Source organism: Hetaerina americana, unplaced genomic scaffold (genome assembly GCF_022747635.1).
Source record: "Hetaerina americana unplaced genomic scaffold, ioHetAmer1.1.p SCAF_4, whole genome shotgun sequence".
In the NCBI taxonomy this organism is placed as follows: domain Eukaryota; kingdom Metazoa; phylum Arthropoda; class Insecta; order Odonata; family Calopterygidae; genus Hetaerina; species Hetaerina americana.
The window spans coordinates 36,683,763-36,709,313 of record NW_027286985.1 but is presented as its reverse complement, the minus strand read 5'-3'; the positions used below and the strand labels follow the sequence as shown (position 1 = coordinate 36,709,313).

Below are 25,551 nucleotides of genomic sequence, written 5' to 3'. Positions count from 1 at the left end.
GTTGAATTATATAAATAATCCATGTTAAAGTTTCCAAATATTATTATGTTTTCAATATTACAACTAAGCACAAATTCAATGCAACAATTTCAGAGTGTAAAAATCATTCGCCTTGACTGGGATTCGAACCCAGATCCCTCAATATCCGGTCGAGTGCTTTAGCCACTTAAGCTACCGAGGCGTCCTCTTAAACTCTGAAATTTTGGGGCTTTTAAAGGAACAAGATGTTGTGACGAAATACCGTACATACAATGTCACAGGCATTCGTAGTCGTGCGCGAGGCGCCAAAGTCCACGAGGTTAAAGCCAACTTTAAACACTTATGGTGTTTTCACTTTGACAAATTCCAAAGAAACTGCGGGAGATGCCGCAACAGTAACTTTTAACGGAGTCATCCGCTAATGTGCATTTCAATGCAACAATTTCAGAGTGTAAAAATCATTCGCCTTGACTGGGATTCGAACCCAGATCCCTCAATATCGACCGGATATTGAGGGATCTGGGTTCGAATCCCAGTCAAGGCGAATGATTTTTACACTCTGAAATTGTTGCATTGAAATGCACATTAGCGGATGACTCCGTTAAAAGTTACTGTTGCGGCATCTCCCGCAGTTTCTTTGGAATTTGTCTAAGCACAAATTGAATAGTAACTTTAAACTCATTTAAAAAAGAGTTGAAACAGGTACTGGTAGGTTGGTAAAAATAACCCCTGATTGGGACTTATTGCACTTTAAGATAACTGCAGCCTATTCATTAAGTTTTTCAATATTCTTCCATTTTTTGGTAAGTAAAAAGCTCGAGTAAGGTTTGCAGGTGGCACCTCCTCTATTTGTCATACCATATCTTCTATTATTCTTTCTACAGAATGATACGGCTAGCTTCAAGTCATTGATTGCATACCATCTGAGTTCATTGCATAGTAGCTTGTTTTCAAATAGTAAGAGCAATAACAAATCACTGGCATGGTCTCTGAATAGATTTGGAAGCATTACAGTTTTTTTCTACTACAGAGAAGCAGATTTATTACATAACCTTTCCGAGGAGAATTGACATTTAACATAGTTAACAGTTTTCTTTGGCTAAAAATAAAGATAACCAATTTTACACTAATAAAATTTCATGTTCCTGGCCCAGGTTTTAATGTGGATACATATCTTGTGGTGAAGAAAGTGGTAATGATAGCCTGCCTACATTCCATATTTGTAATGTGGCTGGTAAGGGGGGTAGGGTGATGCTTGGGATTGCCGAGTGAATATTGAAGGTAAGGGAATGTTGTGGAAGGAGAAATGGTTGATTATGGTGTTTGACAAAGAAAACAGATGTCTAAAAGTATTGTGGTCATCACTCCACCCCATCTTCTATCCCAAAGTGGAGGCTTGTGTCATGGGTTTGGTAACCTCTGGTGATGGATTAAACGGGCTTGGGTGATTATATCTTTTAGTAAGGGGGTTTGTAGAGGAGGGTGAGCTTCAGGAGAAACTGATGGAAAAGAGTTAGAAATGTCTCAGATAATTGCTCATCTATGAGAGGGTTCCTCTTCTTAATTTTTGGAATGAATTCTGTTTAACCCAAGGGGATTAACCTTTTCCATTTGCTTTGAACATGAAGTACTATTGATTTGTACTTTGAACATTGAAGCCACAGTTTTGATTACACTCCAACTCATGTGTCATAACTATTGAATTAGCATTTCATTGATCGGTGCACATTTATGTTATAAGCATGTGTACCCAATGTATCACAAATTTCCTTTGTCATGATTAAAATAATTCTACAAAGTTTGGTTGTGGCCATTATTCATTATTTGCATCTGGCATAGTAGTAGCATCAAGCTAGTAGTTTTAAGTGGAAGTATGACATGAAGAAAAAAGTATGTAGTGTTTTGGTGAAAAATGGATGTTTTGTTAAAAATAATCTCTCATAATTCACTCATTGTTTAAAATATCAGATGATCTCAGTTTTTATTACCTTTAATTTTCTCATGAGACCAGCAGAATGTGACCAGCTTATTCACAACTAATTCCTTAATTAATATAGCTACTGCTGAAGTAATTTTCTTAGCAATAGTTAATTGTGAAATCCTAAACCAACTTACAATCCTTAGGCTTCTTAAAATTCTTGCACAAATCCATATTTTTCCAGGCATCTGAACCTGTACCAACTTGTGGAGATACTTGTGGACGAATGCTTGCCTGCGAAGTCCATACATGTGCCCGCAGATGTCACAAGGATGATTGTGGTGCAGTAAGTTATTTTCTTAATTAGTGTAATAAAATGTTATTGTAGTAATTATGTTTGTGCTATCAACTTTAACACAGTAGTGCTGTGATAAAAGTATCATAAAGAATGCTGATATCCTCAGTAATCAACAGGAATTGAGAGTATGAGTTAATTCCTGAAAATGGATATTAGAGTCGGCTTTAAAATGTGACCTGACATTGCACATTATAAGTATTTACTTTGAAGGAAGTTAGGTCACTGCCATAGATAAAATCAGTTGTCAGTTGCCATATTTCATCAAAACAGCTTTCCAGAACTGTACATCTGGATTACAATTAATATCATATCAAAATTACAAAATCATAAATTTGATGCAAAAGAATAAGTACTTATAATGTAAGTACCAGATATGGTTGTACCTGTGCTCCACTTTTGTTAATGAAGTATGTATTCATATTTTTTATGCAAGAAATCAGGGAAATAAGTGCATTGTGAAAAAAAAACAATACCAAGAGCAATTTTAAGGCCAATAGAATGATGTAATAGATTTATAAAATTGCAAGCAAGTCAAATTACAAGTCATCTAAAAATTAATTAAAATTTGATGTCAAACTTCAGTATTATATTTTGTAAAATATGGGCATGTAGTATTTGCCGTAGTACATCTATCATCTTTTAGAGGGCTGTGTAGGAGCTGCCTATGACAACTTGTAAATTGACCTATAGATACAAAACATTTTGCTCAGATGCGTTTCGTTAGCCTCTCTATGTTGAAAAGCCCAAAAGTGCGGTCATCAGGAATGGCAATAGAACTGAACCAAATTGTTTGGAGCCATCACTGAGTGAAACCATTGTGGTACAATTTTTCATGGAGTGAAACTGGAAAAGTACCGCTTCCATACCCCATTATTAGTTCAGCTTAAGTTTCAGTCGTAGGAGCTTGAACCCTTTCAAGAATCCATACTATCATTATGAGAGGTGACAAGATGGCAAAGGTATTAAAGGTCAGGTAGGAACTAATCAGGAATGGGTTTGGGTGAGTTCTGTCAACAAGCTCTGAACTGAACCCATTAGCAGCCACCAGGACCACTTCTTGAACCAATTTTTCTTATTTTTGATTTTGCTAAGTCACATAATGTCTTCAACTCACTGATTCTGTGACCCTGAAAGGTGAAGTGATAGGGAATCACCACATCAGGACCATCTACATTACCTGGCGTGGGAAATTTATCATAGATTATCACAATGATTTCACATTATCATTTTAAATGTTTAAAATTTGCATAAAATCTTATCTTTTTCAATTAATGTCGCAATGAGCCTACAAATTTGTTGAAATTTTCACAGCAGAGTGATTGTCATATCATTCCTGTGGTTCAAATGATTTTTCCTCAAATGACTACTTAAACAAACCCAAATTGCATATTAGTGATGCTTTGGATTCAGGTGGTGAAAATCGATAAGGAAACCTTATTTAATTATGAGCTGGAGAAATTTGGTCCCAGAAGAGCTTTTGCATTGATAAATTTATTTTTGCTTTTTCTGTTTTTATCAATATTTATTAGTGTCTACAAATGAGAGTTCAGACATGCCGCTGTGGTCAATATTCAAAGGACCTTCCCTGCCAGAAGGAATTCCTCTGTGAAAACAAATGTAGAAGAACAAGGAACTGCCTGCGTCATCCTTGCAGCCGGAAGGTATGAGTATTTAATTAAAGGAGTTCTTTAGTTCCCTGAATGTGAAGTGCTCTCACTTGATTCCCCTGTGTAGTGATTAATTACTTGGTACACTGACCACAATGGCTAAGTTAATTTGATTCACTTTGCAGAACAACAGTTTTATGAATAACAAAAAATACAAAATGTATAACAAAATGTATTAATTTTATTTCCTGGTGGAAATAAAATTTTTTGCTGCTTAAAATTACTAATTATTTCACAGGCTCAATGTTTTAAAAGTGATCAAAGTAATTTTTCCATAGCCAAATAGCCTATTCAGTTTTTAAATATAGTTTTTCTATTTTATTGAAAAACTGGTTGCATATTTAGTATTTAAAATATGACGTCTGTTATAGAATTCAGTACTTTTTCTGAAATTGGCTTCAGAAATGGGGACTGGGGACTGTATTTGGAGAAATATAGTGTATATTTGGTCTTTCACAGAAAGTATCTCATGCACCACTTACAAAAGGCATGGACCTTCACCTTGATATGGTGGAAGAGCTTTAGATCTCTGGTTCTGTCAAGCACACTGATATCGTGGTAGGATCATCCATGCCGGAGAGGCTAATAGGTAGGAGCCAGACAAAGGGTAGTCCTGTAGTATTTGTTTCACTGTAAGAAAGCTGCAAAGTAATGTGTTCCTCATGGAACAACCATTTAAATGGTGGTGTCACATAGCACTTTTGAAGAAGGCAATGGGAAACCTCAATTATTTTTACCATGACAATACAATATCTGCCCAAATATTCTCCATGCTATCCCTGGATATAATCGAACACCCAAAAATCAGGGTTTGGATAGAATTCACATAGTACTAAGCCCAACGTATTCAATTCACATATCAGGACATCCAGTTTTTTTCCCTATGTCACCCAGGAAGATCTGGTGCCCAAAAAGTCCAATGTAGTCCAATGCTCTACCCACTTGACTACCATGTCCTCACTATTTCCAGAATCATAATAATTAGTATTTCAATCCTAAGATTGCATTTTTTTATCAAAGGGGCAAATGTCAACAAAGAAGTTTATTTGTATGTTTTGACAAATGTAGTGTAGCCATGGATGGCAACTGGTTCATCTGGAAAGCCATTATTGATGTTGCATATGCTGGTGGAGACCATAGCGTGTTAAAATGGGTCTGTGAACACTTAAGAGCAAGAATGGAGCCTGCTATTCAAGCAAATGGGGGATAAATTTGAATAAATTTGTTGTTTATGATCATGCAAACAATTTTGTAAACATTTTAATTTTTATATTAAAAAAGTTTGGAAAATATTTTTAACTTGTCTGGTTTTTGCACAACACCTTGTTTATATGGAAAATGACTGTGGTGAAGGGGGAAGGAGTATTTGAATTTGAATAAGAGTGGCCTTCTTATGGAACTCTGTGACGTGGCAAAGATACCAATGGCAAGTGGAAGAGAGATGCTGCATTGCCAGTTTGCTACTCTCGCCAATTCAGCCTCTGAATTCCTTGCAACATGGTGGACATCTGCTCCTCCAGTCATTGGGGAGACTGCTGTCCTCTGTAGTTGGCCATCCCTCCTTTCTGTTCTCGATATCCTTTCCATGATAGGGCTGTTCTGGGCTTGTCTAATTGTCCCCTTCAACTGTCTTCTTCTAAATAATCTTCAAAAGAACTTCCAAAAGATTAATATTGGTAGAGCAAAGGAAAGCTTTTTTATTTGCTCTGGATGAATGACCAATCATGGGGAGAGCGGTTGGGAGTCAAGGGGTGAAAGAAAGAATGGGAAGTGCTTCTGTTAAGTGGTGTGCATCCATGCTTTGGTGCAAGAAGTTTAGGGCATCAGGTACTTGTGGTAAGACATTCAGATTTGTTCCCAATGAAAACCAGGGGAAGACATGATTTCAATTTGATCTAGTGGATTGCCTTGGTTCTGTGTTTTAAATGTTAAATATGTAATGCATAGTTGGTAAATAACAGAAAAGTTGTAATTTGTTGTTTTTCTGCAGTGTTGTGATGGCCGCTGTCCACCATGTGACAAAATATGCTCGCGGACATTATCCTGTGGGAAGCATCGCTGCCAAGCTCCATGCCACCGTGGGCCATGTTACCCATGTCCATTGATGGTGACAATATCCTGCCCCTGCCAGGCTACTTCTGTCAAGGTGCCATGTGGCCAAGAACGTCGAATCAAGGGTGATGCCAAGAGGGGCCGAGGTGTTGTTGTAAAGTGCAGGAAGCCTTGCAAGTGAGTTATTGCTCAATCCAAGTGTGAATGGATGTCTTGACCAGTGTCATCCCTAAACTATGAGTTAGGGCAATAAGAAATGAAAACCTTTCTTCAGATTCACCCAGTGGTTATGCTACACGTCTTGGCTGGTTAGGCATTTGTTTTCACATTTTGTCAAAAATATCCATGGTAGTATGTGCTTCCTTCCTAAACATAGTGTACCAAAACAATAACAATTGTGAAAATCAATTTGTGTAGTATTTTAATGGTCAGATGAAATGTCATGGCTATATTACTATGCTAGGCGAGTATGGAATCGTAAGAAGTTTTTTTAGTTCATTTATTTCAAACATGGAGAAGACAAGAAGTCCAATTATTTTGGCCCCTTGAATTTTGAAATTATGAGGTTTAACTTTGGTGTAACCACAGTAATCAACCTGAAGATTGGCTTGATAGGTGAGGGTAGGTGACACCTGATACTAAACTCTTAAAACCAAAGTTATTAGGGTGGAGGTTGGTTTTATAGGTGAGGGTAGGGCTCATCTAGAACTAAATCCGACAGAGGTTGAAATTCACTGATCAGAGTAGAGGTGCCAATTCCTTACCCTGTGCCATCTATGGTTTTCCAGAAAGATCTGGTACCCAAAAATTCACACAACTTGGATGATGTGGAGGGTTCCCTGAGGTTTACCCAGAAATCAATCCCCAGGCCTTCCAGTCAGTAGCCCAGGAGTGTACCTATTTGACTACCATACCCCGACTGTGGTGTACTTGAAGCTGAAAGGCACCTATTTTCTTTTAATGAATGGGTTTCCACTGAGCTCTAAAGTTGAAACTGGTAAACCAGTGAAAAATCCTCCACCAACTGCGAGTGAGTTATTATAATTGGAAATACTTAAAGCAGTTGTCTCACAGATTCATTCCTAGGTTCCCATTACTGTTGATATGCATTGGATCATGAGACCATGTGTATGAAATAATACTTGGCATCATGATGGACAACTCGTCCTATATTAAGGTGATTATTTGTTCCACCTCTGATTTCTTATAAAATTTAGGGGAGTTCAAGTTTCAATCTGAACTCTACCTGAACTCTCTGTTAATCATGAATAGAGCTTATAAATTTAATTTTGTATAGCTGTTTGGTTTTAAGGGAATCTTTATTTAATTCAGGAATCCAACTGAGTGTCAACATCCCCGCAAACCACACACTTGCCATTCAGGAGATTGTCCACCTTGTCGAGAAGTCTGTGGCCTCATTAGGGACAAAACATGTGGTCACGCTTGCACTGCTGTTTGCCATACCTCTGTGTGGGTGAAGGAGGACATTAGTCAGAGAAAGAAACCTGAAGGTCCGTGGGAGAAGCCCCAAGAGCCAAAGGTGGTAAAGAAGTGCCTTCCTTGTCCTCCTTGCACGGTAGGTTGAGGTTAATAAGGACAATATGCTTAATATCTCACTTTGAAAGAATGTTATTTCTCAATAAGTCATTCATTCCATGGCCATTAAGGTTCAAAGTTTCAATTTATGGATGTTGCAGCAACCATGTGAAATTTTTTGGGTATTAAATTCCTTTCTTGCTATATTGCAATAACTGATTGAATTTTTATCATTGAAAAGGTAGAATTTACTTAAAAAATTTTAACATTATAATATTCATTTTTCTTTATTATAATGTTAGTAAAAATTAATAAAATAATGGTTATGTGATTTTCCCTTTGAGTGTTTGTGTGATTTTGCTTATGAGAAAATGTTTTAGAATTCACCTAGCACAAAGAGTGATGAATAAGCATATGCATTTCTGGATAACTCATTCCATATTGCAATATGGCCAAAAATTGATACCTTGATTGCTCCAGTAACAGATATAAAACCTATTGATGAAATAAATCATTAAAACTGTCTTTGATATCTATCTCTTTTTTTATATCTATCAATCATTATACCAGGTGTGCGATACAAAACGCAGATTTTTTAAAAAATCGGAAGAATGATAAAAAGAGTTTTATTCAAAGTATGCTCCAATGCTAGTTAGACATTTTTCCCATCTTATGGGCAATTTGTGTATACCGTGCCAGTAAAAATCTTTTTTGCCACTAAACATTCATCGAGCCATTTTTTTTACATCTTTTTGGTGGATTTCTGTGTTCCTTGTCTGCAACATCGAAGTTACCACTGTTGAAATGCCGAAACCATAATTCGCCCATATCTTGCAATGGAGCATGTTCACCATAAGCTTCTCGAAGTAATCGCTATGGTTCAGCAGTTGTTTTCTTCAAATGAAAACAAAAAATTAATGTTGTCCACGAATTCTCAAAGTTTGATATAAATTTTGACAAATTGAGCACCGCAACACAAAACTATGCAAACACTTTTCAATTTATCACTGGTGCATGTCTGACACTTGTTGATGGCGCAACAAAATGGCATAAGTATCAATTCTTTAAACCATAAACTTCATTGGTGCACCATCTGTTGCCTGAAGTCCACATTACATACTTGTGCATGTGGTATTTTCATCTCTCTTAATATCTTGATTATTTGGTGTATGTTATGCAGCTTTCAAGTCTTCTATGTTCTGTAATAAGTTTCTTATGCCATTAGTTTACCAAGATGAATGGAACTTAATGATTGTGATGCTCTATGAAATTTTCTTGTGTCCATTATAACTATTTAAAAACATTTTCCCATTAGAAATGTGTTAATATTACTTTTTACCACCATAATACCATTAGGCTATAAAACTTCTGCTCTTAATTGAAATTAAATATTTAATTTAAGGTGGGTGTTGAAGTTGATTGTCTGGGTGGCCATGAAAGAAGCTCTCAGCCATGCCATTCTGCCTCCCCTTATTCCTGTGGGCGTGAGTGTGGTCGAGTACTACCCTGTGAATCCCACTTCTGTACATTCCCTTGCCATCATGTCAAAGGGTCATCTGCATTGACTAATGCCAGCCAAAATGGACAAGTAAGTGTACCTTAAAATTAAGCTTAAAGGATTAATGCTATTTCCTACTAGATTTTCCCACAACATGAGCACCCAGTCATTGGTAAACTAGATGTTACAGGTAGGTTTTGAAAAGTCCCCAATGACTATTAAAGACATCCCTATAACAGCATCTTGTATTATATTTCTCTTGTTTGTCCCACATTCTCCTTTTTTAGTCCCTCCTACCTGTTACCTCCTTTTTTTGCCTGCTACCAGAGTAATTTGAACAGTCTGTGTACAGTTGGAGAGATGGCACCACTGGTGTCTATCAAAACTATTTTCTGTTTGTAGCATCTCATCAGAGAGCATACACCAAAAATCAGCCTGTAGCATCTCATGAGAGAACATGCACCAAAAGTCAGCCAGATTGGTCTCTTACTCATGATTTAATTTTTGTTTGAATTGAGCAAGCATGGTGACTTCTAAAAAATGAATGAATTAGAATTTTGTGTTGATCAAACATTTTGTAAGAGGTAAATCACCTCTGGAAACTAAAAAGAAACTTATTGATAAGAAATGAGCTCTTACGGCTAGTAATATTGAATTAATGTAAAACTCCAATAGCCGTAAACTGTTTACGGCTATTGGAGTTTTACATTCATTCAAAAAGAAAATTGATAAACATTATGATGAATCTGCATTTTTGATTAGAATGGTTATGAGTGGTTTAAAAATTTTCGGGTTGGCCATATGAGCACCTGTGATGTTAAACATTCTGGATGTCTTATTTAGGTAACTACTAATGAAATTATTGATAAAATCCATGAAATGGAGATGAACGATGGACAAGTTGAGGTGCATGAGATTGCTAATGGTTTAGACATCTTGATTGGATGGATACATAATATTGCATCTACATTTGGACATGAGAAAACCATATGCAAGATGGGTGCCATGGTTGTTTAGAACCAAAAACAAAATTGCGGGGCATATTCCTAGGCTGGTTTGCGACTGTTTCAGCGATATTCATGGGACTCATGGTGTTGTATCATCACTGTAGACAAAACATAGATTCACTACTATGTACATGCCTGAAACCAAGAAACAATCCAACGGGTTACCAGTGGGGAGTCTGCTCCTTAGAAGGTAAAGACCACTACTTAAGCTTGGAAGGTTATGATGATGGTTTTTTGAGAATTTGTTTGGAATAATCTTCATTGACTATTTGGAAAAGGATCAGACTCATACAGGTGTTATGCTATGCATCACTATTGTTTAAAAAGGAAGCTGCAAGAAAGACACATAATTAGGCCACAAAGTTGATGGAAGTTCTGATTCTAAATCCCCTCCCTCTTTTATCTCCATATTTGGCTCCCTCAGATTTATTTGTTCAATATGAAGAAATTGATTGCATAGAGGAGATTTTATTCAGATCATTATTCTGACTGCAGAAACGAATACCTATTTTGCAGAGTTAGAGTAATCACCACATTATTAAGAAGGGAACGACAAATCAGAACAGTATGGTATGAAATATGTTAATTTAAAATGAGACTATTTAAAAAAAATGAAATTGGTTTATCTTAAAAAAAATGAAGTACCTTTTTTTTCATTTTCCAGAGACATTTTTAACCTTATCATAAAAAAGTTTATTATTTTCCTTCCTTTATCCAACTAACTAAGATTATCCCTTCTGTATAAACCTCTAAGATGCCACTACCTCTCAATACCTATTCCACTCTCTATCTACCTTCTGAGTTCCCTTACTGACACCCTCTCTTCTTCAGTCAAATTTATAACGTCATTTTTAGGCTTCCTTATCGTTCACTGTATTTTCTCCATAACCATATCACAAAAGCCTCTTATCTGTGCTCTTTCTCTTGCTTGGAGGCAAGGTTTCAAAACCATTCAGTTCTGTATTAAAGTTTTTACAAATACCTACTTCATGTCTTTATTCAGTATACCTCTCATCAATTTCCTTCTTGCAAAACTTCTTTCATTTATGCTTTACTTCTAATATCCTTGCTACTGTGATTATTTTCCTTCACAATACAGTGGAACCTTGCTTAACGAGCACCTTGCATAGTGAGCTTTCACTTAGTGAAAAAAACCATTTTTAATCAAAAATGGAAGAGACGCTCAGTAAGCGACTCTTCGTATAGCATGTGACAAGGAGAAGGGAATACTCGGAATGATTGTGCCTGCTACTTCAGTTTGTGTTTAGCACTTTTTCCACCAATATTGTAGTGTTGCCAGTGATCGCACACTTGTCCATATATGTATTTAGTATTATTTGTGATGTTTTTGTGCATAGTTCAACGATATTTTATGCATGGTTTTAAAATAGTCCTTAAAAAATGTAAGAAGGTAGCCTTAAGAGAAAAAAATGAATGAGTTTTCTATCCCTCCAGTTAACTCTTATATTCCACAAGACTCCCAGCAGCTTTATCCACTCCACTTCATCAAATGCAATCCTAAAATTGATGAAATATGAAGAAGACATCCCATTTTTATTTTATATTTCTTTCTATTTTTGTTCTTATCACTGGAGTGGTATCACGAGTTCCACTCCAATTTCCAAAATCAAATTGATTGGTTGAGTCTCCTTTTATCTCTGCCATTGAAATTCTATTACTTAATAATTAATTCTATTGCCCTTTTTTTGCAGTCCTTATCCCTATATTCCAATTCAGTACTATGGATACTTCCATGTTGACTCTTCCCAACCCTCCAGTAAAGTGAATCACCTCTGGATTTCATGTGATAAGTTTTCTTCTGATGGAAACAAAATTTGTACTTTTGCATAAAAGTTTAACTTGTCCAAACCATGGTTTTAATGTTACAAAGACATTATTAAGGGGTCACTTATTTAACAACCCTTAACAATGAAAATTGCTCTCTGTGTACTCTTACTTATAGACTAGCCAGTTGCATACCCAGAGCTAATTACATTTGTTTCCACAAATTTGTAACCTTTGGGAAATTATTTTTTTTATTCTGAGCGTGGGATAGGTTGACTAGAGTAAAGCCAAGTTTTTTGTTACAATATGAGGAGTTTAATGGTATCTACATGGTACAAACTGAAGAGAAATGGGCAGTGACCCACATACATGCCCTTGCGGTGGCTTTCGAGGTATTATGTAGATGTAGTGATGTATATGAAGAAAGCTTTAAACCAGAGTGGGCACAAAAGTTCTAATCAATGAGGACTGGAAATAAAAACTTTATTGAATAACTGATGAATGCTGGGCATTGTAGAATTTGCAACCTCAAGTTTGTATGCACGTGTGAAAAAGGTTTTGATTGGGTAGTTTTTAATATAAAAACTTTCAAGTGTCAGCATATACTTAATCTATTACTTTTAAATGATCTGATTGATTTTTAATGCTCATCACTTTGTTCCAACTGTTGAATGTCAGTCAAAACTATATCATAGTAATTTTGTACACTCTCTCTGCTTTGTCTGTCAGCTTCTCTCATTTCACTCCCTTCTCTTTGTGATGCATCTCACTGCAATAGCATGTTCCCACCCTACCATCTTCCTCCCCTTTCCCAAGTATTAGTTCCCCTCCCCTCTTCAATGCCTCATCTCCCTCCCGTCCTTTCCCTGTTACCACACCCCTCACTCTCCCCCTCCTCTATCTTTCCTGTGAACACTGTTTATAAGAGACATACATATTTGGTGGCCCTGGTGGTGGCGGGGTAATGTCCTCGTCTGCTAGCCCATAGGTTACGGGTTCAATTTCCACCTAGGTGGTTTTGCCTCCACCTAGGGCTTGGGTGTATGTAATTGTCAAATTATTATATCAATGTTTAAAGTCCGATGTAAAGGTCGAAGTGCTATTTGCAGACTAACGCAAAATAAATGACTACATACATTTTAAAATAAGCAAACCTTCATTTATTGTGTTGTAACATTGAAACCATGGTAGGCATATTTTAAATCTGTAATTACAATGTTTAATAAAACAAAATGTGTTCATGCTATAGTAAAAGATACAAAATATAACATACTCTAGTTTTATCTAATAATATTATGGCCACGTTAACGTTATTCTGGCCTACACACCTTAGTGATCTTTGTCTTACACAGGTTCCTGCGGGCAGAAATTGTGAGGCATGCAATAATCCTTGCGTGAAACCCAGGCCATCAGGTTGCCCTCACCAATGTAGCATTCAGCACTGTCACCGAGGGGACTGTCCACCATGCAAGCAAGTGGTGAAACAAAAATGCCACTGTGGTCTAACCCCTTCAATTTTTGTCGAATGCCTCCGCTGGACTGCTGCTTTGGAAGGGGATGGTGGGATGGAGCAGAAGGAGGTGGCATCAGAACAGAAAGGGAGCAACGTGGAGAAACTTCTCTCTTGTGCAAACCAGTGTCCAAAATTGGTGGGTAACCTCATGTATTCCTTGGAAATGGTCTCTAAATTTCATGCCATCACCTTCTCCCCAGAGAGAAAATCAATCAAAACAATTACGGTTGGAAGGTACATCTCTCCTCTATTCCTTGAATCTTACATGGAGACATGCAAGGGATACAGGATAGGAGTGCACTTCAAATTACCATGTACTATGGCAACAGTAAATATGGCTAAATGTAGGGAACTTAAAATTTGTTGAATTTTTAATTCTAAATTTTAAATCTTTAATTTTTTGATTGTTTGAAACATAATTGGTGTTTATTCTATTATCAATTTTGTTGAAAAAGCAATATTTTTGCCATCATTATTGTTAAAAAAATGTGAATATTACTCTTATAAATAATGCAAAAGGTTTTTAATTAAACTAATTAATACATTTTTATGGAACTACATACTAAGGTATTGTATTAACAATACCAATTCAGGGTTGATACAGCTCTGATAAATGGGAGAATTGGTAAGGGATGGTAAGGGATTTTCAAATGGATATTGAAGTCTTGTAAAAGCCAGAGATAAAAGAACCCCAAAAATTGTTGATGTTGCTGTCTTCTTTAAATCATTTTTGAAACCCCATGATTTATACGTTATGATTTCCAGAAAATTTCATATCATCATGCTTAAATGCGTTTTACTAGGTGTGAACCTGGTCATAAATTATGATTTTCCTCACTTTAGCTGTGTGTTAGCACCATAGTATTTGATGGTTGAAGTAAGTATTTTATTTCTTGAATTAGTCAACTGTGGGATATGAAATGAATGACACATGGATGCTGAAATTGTATTCCTCCAGTCACTTGGGGGATCAGGTTGCTTCGGTGGATAGTGTACGGGATTCTCATGCAAAGGGCTTGGGTTTGAATTCCAAAAGTGTCAGAATTTTTCAATGTTATCCCAATCCAGATCTTGGTTTGTACTTGGGAGAGTACCTCAAGTGAAGTATGCGATTCATCGATTGGACATGAAATTGTGGCCCCCTTGGTGCCTTTCTTTCAGAGTAGACTAATGCCAACCCTGAGTTTCTCTCCACCCTTCCTTCATTCCTTGAACATTTTATCTATACCAAACAAACCACCTATCCCTAATTGTACAAGTGAACTCAGTTGTCACTTGGTTCCCTTCATAAATGCTACTACTACTCTTGTCACTTTTCTGAAAGAGCAAAGCATTTTTACAGATTCTGAAACCTTTATGTATGCGCTAAATGTATGGTGGAAATATTATCAATGAAAATTTTACTGCAATGCTTGAGATGTTGAATGCACATTTGGTGCATTTTTGTGTCCCTCATTGAAAAACTTGTTATCAGACTTTCACTGCAATTTTAAAATAAATCTATCAGTGTGGTATCAATGTGTAAAGTTTCATTGCAAAAATTAATATCCTGAGGGCTGTGATACAGGTTTTGTAAACAGTAATAACTATTGAAGGAATCTAAATTTATTTATTATTCTAGGAATGACTTCAAGCTAATTCCTTCTTTACAGTTTACAGTGAAATTTTTGTCCTCCTGAAGAGATCAGTTTTCATTTATATCCTTCAGAAGTAGACCACAGGTACATGAAATTATATTTCTTGCCCCTTTTCAGATGCTCCTTTGGTTAAAAGTCGTTGGAGTCAAGTGATGTTAATCATATTTTCCATGTATTTGGGGTTTATACAAAGCTTTCAGAATCATTAAACTGCCTTGCTCTACAACAAAAGTGACTGGAGTAAGGTACTTTCTAAGTCTTCGGTTCTGCCATTTTGGATTTGAGCATAGATTATTTTGCTCAAATTATGGGAGTGAATAATGAGAAGATTCACTGGAAAAATACCTTTTACATCCATGGTATTTTTTGCACTCAGCACATTTGATGCAAATTGAATTTAAAAATCCGTAATTGCAAGAAAAACTATTAATGATGTTGTCACTTGCCATCATGGACATTGTATTGTGTAAATTGGGATAGTTTAAATAGAGGATTTTCTGTGTAGAAGAATTTTTATCAGGTGTAATGACTCCCTCTTACTCAATTTTTCCTGTAAAACTCCTAAGGCATTATGGTGATAAGAATGTGCAAGGGAAGGTGGTGGGTCCTATTGAAACAACATACACACGTATTATCATGGATAATTTTGTGATGTGTTCAACTATAAGATATTCTTGGAAGATGGGTAAAAACCTTTTTCACTCTCCAAGAAAACTTTAAAAAGTTGGGGAATTTAAAAATCCAGTTTCAATAGCAACCCTACCCTACACTTCAAAATTAGGTGGTATTTTACTGTTTTCTGGAAAGTATGTTTTATTTTTACTTGAAGTATTGTCGTCTTTGAGTCAGCATAGAGCTGCTTCAACTTTTAATACATTTTTGCAGTTGTGTTGTGGTCATCGGTGTGAAGCCATATGCCATTCTGGCTCTTGCCCTGCAGATTCTCTGAGTGCATCAGGAAACCGGACAGAATGTGCTCAAAAAGTACGCATAACATGTCCTTGTGGACGCATCAAGCAGAGGAGAGTATGTAAAGATGTGTGGTCTCCTGATCAAAACGTTCAAACCAAAGATGGGAAAGGTCCTAAACCTTTGGTGCTTCTTGAATGTGATGACGAATGTAAGCTCCGTGAGGATAAAGAATCCAGGGTGAGTAGTAGTCGTACAAATTTGAGAGCAGTGATTTTATTAAAGTGGTTGTTGTCATTGTTTTGTTGTTACATTTTTGTGTTTGAATATCCCATTCACAGTAGTCATTGCTCCATTATTAAGCATCTTTTCACGTCACTTCATGGGTAAATGTTGTTTTTGTGGATATCTTGATATTGTATTGTGAATATTAATTTAATGTTAAGTAATCACATTGTGCAATTAATATTAACTTATTATTCAGTACTTCCCTACTCATGGACTACAATGTGGACATAGTAAAAGGGCTAATGAATTCTAATGACCCCTCAAGTTGTACTGACATGAGCAATGATAATAGCATCTGGTAGGGTCACCCATTCCAGATAGGTCAAAGGGTGTGAGCCAAATGAAAGGTAGTCTGGGTAGCGTCTGTTCCTCAAGCAGCTGCAAAGGCCACCATCACTGGTGTGGCCATTGAGTGATGGTGTCACATTAAAAGTGCTATTGAGGATGGCTGCAGGAAACTTCTCAATTATTCATGCCAAGAATACCATGATAGACAATATAGAGAAAATGAGTCTTGGCAACTATGGGACTCTGCCCAATTGGCTTTGTGAGGCAAATCTTCCATGGTTATCATCTCACAAAATCCTCGCAAATCAAACCTTACAGCAGCACAGAAACTGCATCTCACGAAATCCTCGCAAAGCAAACCGTACAGCAGCACAGAAACTGCAGAAAAGGGCCTAATTAGTAGAATAGGAACTTGGAATGTTAGGACATGTTGAGGATAAGAAAATTAGAGAATTTAAAGCAAGAGATGGAAAGAGAAAATATTGATGCTTTAAGGCTGTGCACGAAGGGATGGAAGGATAGTGGGTATGAGGTGTCATCAATAAAAGACAAGACTGATTTTATAACTTGTTTATTTTGATGGATACAGCTTAATTGAACTTGTAGCCCTCAAAGTACATGCCTTGGCTGATGACACACCTTTGCCAATGTTTCTTCCAGCTCTCGAACCCTGCCTGCTGAGCCGCCATAGGGATCCTCTTCAGGTCCGCCGTACAATTAGTTTTAATGTCTGTAATAGAGTTGAATTGGCACCCTTTCAAGGTTGATTTTAACTTTGGAAACAAAAACAGTCTGTTGGAGCTACGTCTGGAGAGTAGGGTGGCTGCGGGATCACGAAAGTTCCAGTTCTGGTGAAAATATCTTGTCACGATATCAGTGCCATGTGAGCCGCTCGTGGGACAAATTTTGATGTGACGCACGCCATGCTGAAAATGTCTGTCAAAATTGTCTGACAGGATCCAAATCTGCTCAGTGCATTGGAAAGGCAGTGTGATAAATATGAAATGAGAATAAATCTAAATGAAACAAAGACTATGGAGTTTTCTTGAAAGAGAAAGTCCAAGTTGAACATTAAAATAGGAGGGCAAAAACTAGAGCAGATGGAACAGTTTACATATCTTGGAAGTGTTTTTGACCAAAATGTTAAAAGTAGTAGGGACATAAAAAGTAAAAATGCATTAGGCAAAGAGGCTTTCACAAGGGGGAGAGGATTAATGATGGGGACTTTGAGTAAGGATTATAAGAAAAGACTTATCAAAACCTTTGAAGGGAGTGTAGTTTTGTACAACATGCAAACATAGATATTGAATCAGGGTGATTAGAGGCTTTTAAAATGTGGGGATGGAGAAAGATAGAAAGGTTAAGTGGACTGAAAGGAACACAACTGAGAAAGTGCTAGGTGTGGTGGGCGAGGGGAGGTTTTTGTAGAGAGAAATCCGTAGGAGAATGGGAAGATAGTTGAAGGGCATTTTAATTGGCAATGGAATGTTGAAGAATGTGAGAGGGGAAAATGTTAGGGAACTAAGGAGGGTGCAGGAATAGGATGCTGAGCAGAATGAAGGGTGGAGCAAAATTGAAGAGGGGCTTATTGCGGTGTTCGTTATGTTTTGTCAGGAGAGGCAAGGAAATTGTCGCTGTACCATTTGCTAGGTTGTATCTATCCAAAACCTATCTTAACTGGTAGATTACCAATAATAACATTCAGTACTTGCTGTTAGCTGAAGTAATGAAAACGCTTTCATATTTTAGTACTGGTACAGTGAATAACAGGCTTTGATAATCCTTTAGTCGGCAGGTTTTCCTGCTCCTTTTTACATGTGTTTGTTTTGTTTATTAACCCTGGCATTAAGTAGGCTTCATTGGATCTCCTTATTAATTGTCAAAGTTAATTTTGTTTTCAATCAAAGTTCAGTGCTGGTTGTGCATATATGTGCATTGTGAGGGCTAATAGCAGTTGTTTCATCAAGTTGGATGCAGATACTATAATATCATAAATCATTGTACCCATATTTTGCTATTATATCTGTTGACTTTGGGTATCTAAAATTGTGTGTGCCAGAGCATTTATCCATTCATTCTGTTCCCTTACCATCATTGCAAATGTCAATCAGTATTTTGTAGTGTTGTGATGCAACTCCACGTTCAATTTTTGCCAGGCAAGGGATGCCTCTCGGGAGAGGAGGAAAGTAGAGGAGGAGAAGAGAAATGCTGAGGAGTTGGAGAGATTTAAGTTGAAACTGGAAGGCAAGAGAGGAGGGAGGGGTCGCAGGAGGCGAGACTTGGAGGAGTCTGAAGATGGAGGGAAATGGTGGACCAGTTACTGGATGATCTCCTTCATCATCTTACTTTCTTCTATTGCTGTTGGGGTCAATATGTATTTATGGATGGAGTATTGATATGCATAGAGGAGTTTTTAGTCCACTTCGGCCAAAGAGACAATCCATGCTTGTTTTTGCCATTCCCTCTCGTAAATCTTGTTTGAAGGCTGGAGATAGTAATATATGAGTGTTGAATACTTTTTTGAAGTGTTCATCACTTTTTACAGGTTTTTGGTAGATTCAGGAGTCGTATAATGTGGCATGTAGTCCTTATCTAGGATTTCCATCATGATACAGTTGTATCCACCTAACTATATCATGAATGAATCTTGTTATTGACATATTTTGAAGGTTATTATTTATCAGGCCTGTGATTGATTTTTGTACAGCAATCTTGTTTTATGGATTGCAGGATTGATTATAGTGCATACTTGATTGCATCTTAAGTGGTAAAATACAGGCGACACATAATGCCAACTTGCGCGTCATGATTCACTGCTGTTTCCTAAATAGTGTGTTCATGTCAGACAAGTGTCTTTCTCCCTTTTGATTCATTTAAAAACATTATAATTCATTCTTTTATGTGGCACACTGCTGATGTAATAAATTGCTACGTGCACTTTTCATTTTAGAGGTATTTGTTTTATTCATTCTAAGCACAACAACATTTGTCTTTGCAGTCTTGGTGTCTTTCTTTGTGATGCCATTTTTCAAGTGTAAAATGTAGTATATCAGATTAAATATGTTGTTTTTAGTGTCAACTTTGGTTTGATTACTGCATTTACTTGTCAAATTGCACGCCATGAATGTATTTGCTTTCAGGTCACATTGTACATGAGGTAATTTTTTTGTTGGACAACTAAGATGTTCATTTTCAATAAAGTTATTAAGAACTTGATTGCTGCAGTAGTTTTCTTATTATGGTTTCATCTCAGGCTTTATTTTCAGTAAAAATAACAATCACTTCTCATAAATATCATGATATTCCATTAAAATTGATTTATTGCTTGAATGTTTTAGAATCACACATTGTTGGGATTACACAATGAATGTCATTTGATGTGTGACCAGTAAACGTTTCGAGCAGATAATCAATGCCTTTTCTGTAATTCAGAGAAGGGTTTGTCCAAGTTACAAAGAGTTTTGTTTGCGTGTGGAAATAATGGTATTGAATTTAAGAATAGAGAGACAAAAACAAAGACTCCTGCTGTAAGAGTGTTTATTCTGTTGTAGTCTTACCAAAAGGCATTTGTAATATGTGTCATCATTATGTCGGTGAAGGGCATATTCAATACCATTGTTGTCATTACAGTAACACCTTTTTCTGAGCATTTGAAAAATCATGGTAAATAATTTGAGGGGCTCTAGGCTGTATAATTTGTAGAATCTTTTTCCCTCCCAAGGACCTGCATGAACACAGTTTGTGTACCAGCCCATTATGTAATATTTGTTCAGTCTCTTTTTTTAATATAAGAGTGCCATGCTTGCGGGTGTTTTTGGATCGCTAATTCTAGGTTATCAGGAATAAATGAATCCAGTTGTATTTCTCAAGATTTACTTTTTCAGGTACCATGGTGTTTGTTTGCAAAGAGTATTAACTATCAAGGCCGCAAATGGTGTCATGTGGAGAATGTTATAATGACTGGAAAGATAGTATTATGACAGGAGTACTGCTAGTCACTTCTAAGTAAAGAAAAAGTTTTTACATTTTTAAATGTAACCTTAGGACTTAATCACAATCTCCTTCCTTTGAATCTACTTGTATATTATACCCTGCAAGCTGCCACAAGGGCACATGATGGATTAGAGGTAAATGAAGAGGTGAAGGATTTCATGGACCTATGATGATGAATTTCTGTGTTTGTATGTTTACAAATAATGCAGTGTTTTCTGACATATTACATTTCAGCCTGACTTAGTAGAAATTAAAATTCTTTCATCTTTTCCTTTGGAAAAGTACTGGAGGCATGTGTACCTGTCAGATTTCTGGCATGATAACTATTTTGTCATCTGGTTTCCTGTGGATTGAATGAACTTGAAACAAAATACTCATGCCCAAAACTAATGTGAAACTCTGGGACCTTAAGAGTTAATGAGCATACTTTAAACACCAGAGTAAATTAGTATTCGTACCTCCAGAATACGATTTTTATTCAGATACTTTAATCTCTCTGCATTGGCTAACTTTTGAAGCATTTGACATTCCTTCAGTACCAACCTCAGCAGGGTTAAAGGTTGTGGCAGCTAAGGCCACCTGAGACTTTCTGCCTTCCCATTCCTACCCCTCTCATGCACTCAGAGGAGAGGTTGGGAAACTTTCCGCAGGACAGGGAGATAGTGTGGGTGCAAGGAGGGCAGAAAGGTTAATAGGTTGGTATTTGGGTTACAGTCAGGATATTGTTGTGGATGCAACTGAGGGAGGATAGAAGTGCTGAATAAAAGTCGATGGTTACCAACATGATTTTTGGACTTGCATTCCCAACAACTTTCTTTAGCACCCCCCCTGTGAAACTCCAATGAACCTGATAATTGCATACGTATGAAAGAGTACTTAAAAGAGCATGGTTCAGATCAGTGGCAAGGTTATTTGTATTCTCCATTGGGTTATGCCTCAAGTTCAGTTTAGAACCCATGATGTATATTTATTGTGGGTATTTAGGGTAGGGATTGGGAAATAAGTCAAGAAATCAGATGAACTGTAACACCATAGGTGCAGAAATAGGGTGTCATTTAAAAAGAAAATAAATACCTATGCTATTTAATTGTATATTTTTTATTGTTATAATACAACTTCTCCATAAAACTCTGAAAAGCATCTTTCTGTTGATACAAAATATGCCTTTTTCATTATATACACATTTTTGAAGCCTGTTATCCTTCTTGTGAAGTACAGGTGCTAAAAATGTATTGGCTAATTATTTTTTTAAAGAAGTGTTTGCTCCTTTTCATAACCAAGGATACTCCAGTGCATTGAAACAAGCTAAATTATGTAGTTATTTAATGTTAAATTTGCAATAAATGACTGCACAACTAAACTTAAGATGAAATAAATAGGTGAGAGCCTTCCAAAAAAACATTCAAGACACAATGGTCTAACTGCCAGGCATGTGGAGTAATCTTGGAAATGTATTAGTTTTTATAAAATTTCAGTTCTTATTCTCAAAATTTGACTCTTCATATCCTAGTGCTTTTTGAATTTCTTGGCCATGAGGGTATGAAATTTCATGTACAGTTAAATGTTTACTCTAAATCATTTTCTTGTAACCATTATGATACTTATAGATATAATTGAAAAATGTCATGACATTGGACATGAGGGAAAGAAGTTAGAAAGGAATACCAATGAAATAATAAATGAATTTTATAAGCAGTCAATGAATGTCAGGTTCCATGCTAATACAATTCCATGGTACACCGGTTATACATGCATGACAATAAGTTCCAACTGTCAATTAAAAAGAATATTTACTCCCTGATGATTCTGGGCATTGGGTATTTTTTTCTACAATATAGTTTTGAACCTCCCATGAGGAAAGTGGGGTAAATTTATAATTACTGCTAGAATGATTTAATGGTTATGCCTAAGTTATATTTGATCCAAGATGAGCTCTAAATGTGGAGTCTAAAAAACTAAAGATAAACCATGGCCAAGAATGGATCCGCTGTACTGGAACACAATGGGGTGGGACCTGGGTTCTTCCAGAATTTTTACCTACCCAAATTTGCCTGATATCAGCTTATTCATTGGGAGAAATCCAAAGAAGGCAGTTAAAATGGGTGCAGAGTATTTTGATTGGTAATGGAATGTTGAAGACTGATAAAGGGAAGAACGTTAAGCACACAAAGTAGTAGGCAAAAAAATGGGCGTTTTGGACATTGTGAAGGGAGGAAGGCAGTATGTGGAATTGAAGAGGGATTAATGGTTGTGTTGGATATCTAGATTTATTAGAAGAGGCAAATATATGTATGATTTTATAGGCTGTATCCATCCAAAACCTACCTTAACTGGTAGGGTACCGATAATAATATCCTGCCATGTTCCCTCTCCTATGGCCACATGTGGCAATAGGTTAGCTGCATTCAAACGGCATTTAATCTTCTAAAATGCTTTTCCTTCCTAATTATAGTGCCATATGTTTCAGGGTTGTTGATGCTATATTTTTCCTGTACCAAGACTGAAATTTTTCAGTTTTCATAATCCTATACTATTCCCAAAGGAAAATTCACCAATGAACTTGGAGCCAATGAGCTAGTGAACTCAAACTCCTTTATCTTACCTCTGAATTTAAATTACACTTAGTTGAAATTACTCCTAAAAAAGATAAATGAGTAAAATGTTTAATTGCCTAAAATACACCTTTAATGTAGGTGAAAGTTCTGAAGCTCTATATTCATTCATTTTTGTCAAAATTTTGTATTCTTTATTTTAGGTACATCCTTGGCATCACTCTCCATAACAGTGGAAAAAGAGGCAATTTACTTGTTTTATGATAAGCTTACAATTCAATTATATTGAGTCTTCTAAATCATTGCTTCATAATAGGACGAGCCAAGTGAGTAAATGTGTGTATTGATTCACATTACTTATATCCTTAAGCAGAATTGCTGAAATGTAATTAAATGATTGAGAAAAGGGAAGAGTGTAATACAATGTGAACATTTCTCCAAAATTATCTGGAGTATCAAAAAGAAAATGAGAGGCCAATGTGGCTATAAAAATTATTAGGTTAGGCATGAATTGAAAACTTTGAATTTTCATCTTGTAAGCATCCCTTTAGTTACTAGGATTAGTTTTTGGACAAGAGGAAGTTTGCACTGGCAGGTAGCAACACTGCATCTATTTGGTGTTTTCTGACCTTAAAGAGTTTATTTAATTGGGTGCAGCAACATTTCTTCCTTTTTTGAAATGTCCACCAATCAGGCTGTAGAGGTCATACCTAGGAAAGAGTGGTCTCATTCAACAGCCGGGGTTCTAAAGTTCCCCCACCCCCCCAGTCAGTCACCATCATGCATTGGAACAGTGAGGAACATGCATTTGCCATCGAGGCCTACTCTTCAAACAGATGTTCTGTGATTGCAACCTAGCGGGCTTTCTGAAATCGTTTCAATGTAGCCCCATTGGGCTCTGTCCCAGACCAAAAATCAATTGTTACATGGGTCACTATGTTCAGACAAACCGCAAGTGCGAAAAGAGGAAGAATTTGAGTCCCTCGGCCCATCAGATCACCTAAGAACATGGAGGCAGTGAGAGCCGCCATCTTGCAACCCCCACGGTGTTCTGCATGCAAACATGCACCAGCCCTTGGACTTTCTGATCGTTCAAGTGAGGTGAATTCTTTGCAATTACCTTCATTACCATCCTTACAAGTTGGTGATTGTGCAGGAACTCTCCGAACGTGACATGAATTCTCAGAGGAATGCATGTGAGGCTCTTCTCGGAAACGTTTCTGAAAACACAATTGTGTTTTCAGTGATGAAGCACATTTTCATGTGAGTGGATATGTCAACAAACAGAACATGCACTACTAGGCTGACATCAATCCCAGAGAATTGCATTGAATGCCTTTGAATTCACCTTGAGTCTCAGGGTGGTGTCCAATTTCCTCAGTTGGTATTGTTGGTCCCTAGTGTTTTGAAGAAAATGAGGTCACAGTGACAGTGAATTCAGACCAGTATGTAAACATGTTTGAGGAATTTTATTTTCCACAACTTGATGAACTTGACTTAGGGGATATTTGGTTCTGACAGGAAGGACCAATGGCTCACACTTGAAGGGAATCGATGGCTGTATTGAGGGAACACTTCATGGAGCGCCTCATCTCAATAAGGGGTGATTTGGAGTGGCCAGCCCACTCCCCTGATTTGGTCTTGTGTGATTTTTTTGTGGGGTGTTTTGGAATGAAAGGGTGTCCTGCAATTATGTCGACTGTCCAAGGACCCTACAAAACCTGAAGGACAACATCCAGGCAGAAATTGCCAACATACCTGCTGCTATACTGGTAAGGGTTGTGACAAATGCCAGAAATCGACTTATTCAGTCATTTAGGACAATGGGGGGCATCACCTACCTGATTTGGTTTTCAAAACTGTGTAAAGAAAACTTTAAATGTGTGCCTACTTTAAAAAAATAGCAAAAAGATTCTGTTTTATAAAATGGGTTTTACTGCATTTTGAAAAAAGGAAGTTATGTTGCCTAACCCTATATAGTAGAAGTTCAAGTGAAGGGGTGTCATTTCAGCTGATTGCTTTGTCTATAAATTTTGCACAAAATGTTAATGTATTTATGTTACTTGAAGCCAGGCTCAACATGCGGTCGTCCAGTGAATATAACACAGGGCTGCAGATCGGAGGGTCCAGGTTCCATTCCAGGTGACACTGGAGACCCTCTGTTTCACACAAGCTGTGTGATTTTTTATGTACCAGATCTTTCTGGGAAACCGCAGGTGGCACTAAGAAATGCATTGGCCCCATACACAAATGTATGAGTTTCATGTGCTTTTGAGCTTAGTATTAAGTGTACTCTAGCCCATTTTCAAATGGAGTTGTGGGTTGATTACTCTATTATACAAACAGACTTACTGAAGAATTGGAAGTGGGATGAATATTACCTTTGTTTAAAAGTTTGTCATTGATTCTTCTCCTTAATGATATTATGCAAAATCAACTGAAATTGTGAAATGTCTCAGAAGACGGATAAGGATGAATGATTGAAGGTGTGAACTTTTGAAAAACAAATAAAATAAGTTTTTAAATGGGAGATATTAGAACTTTCCACATTATATTGAACTGAAAGAGGGC

The 25,551-nt window shown here is 36.8% G+C and overlaps 1 protein-coding gene across 1 annotated transcript in view; it reads left to right on the top strand.

The window, feature by feature from the left end:
• Nucleotides 1-19,651, top strand: part of LOC139692401 (NF-X1-type zinc finger protein NFXL1) — a 36,845-nt gene extending 17,194 nt beyond the window's left edge. Inside the window, exons 9-16 of the mRNA XM_071590569.1 lie at nt 2,142-2,243; nt 3,785-3,916; nt 5,913-6,151; nt 7,307-7,550; nt 8,913-9,098; nt 13,153-13,449; nt 15,836-16,099; nt 18,592-19,651. Coding sequence (XP_071446670.1) covers nt 2,142-2,243; nt 3,785-3,916; nt 5,913-6,151; nt 7,307-7,550; nt 8,913-9,098; nt 13,153-13,449; nt 15,836-16,099; nt 18,592-18,831 — 1,704 coding nt within the window. The 3' untranslated portion in view covers nt 18,832-19,651. The remainder of the gene's footprint in view (nt 1-2,141; nt 2,244-3,784; nt 3,917-5,912; nt 6,152-7,306; nt 7,551-8,912; nt 9,099-13,152; nt 13,450-15,835; nt 16,100-18,591) is intronic.
• Nucleotides 19,652-25,551: the final 5,900 nt, after the last annotated feature.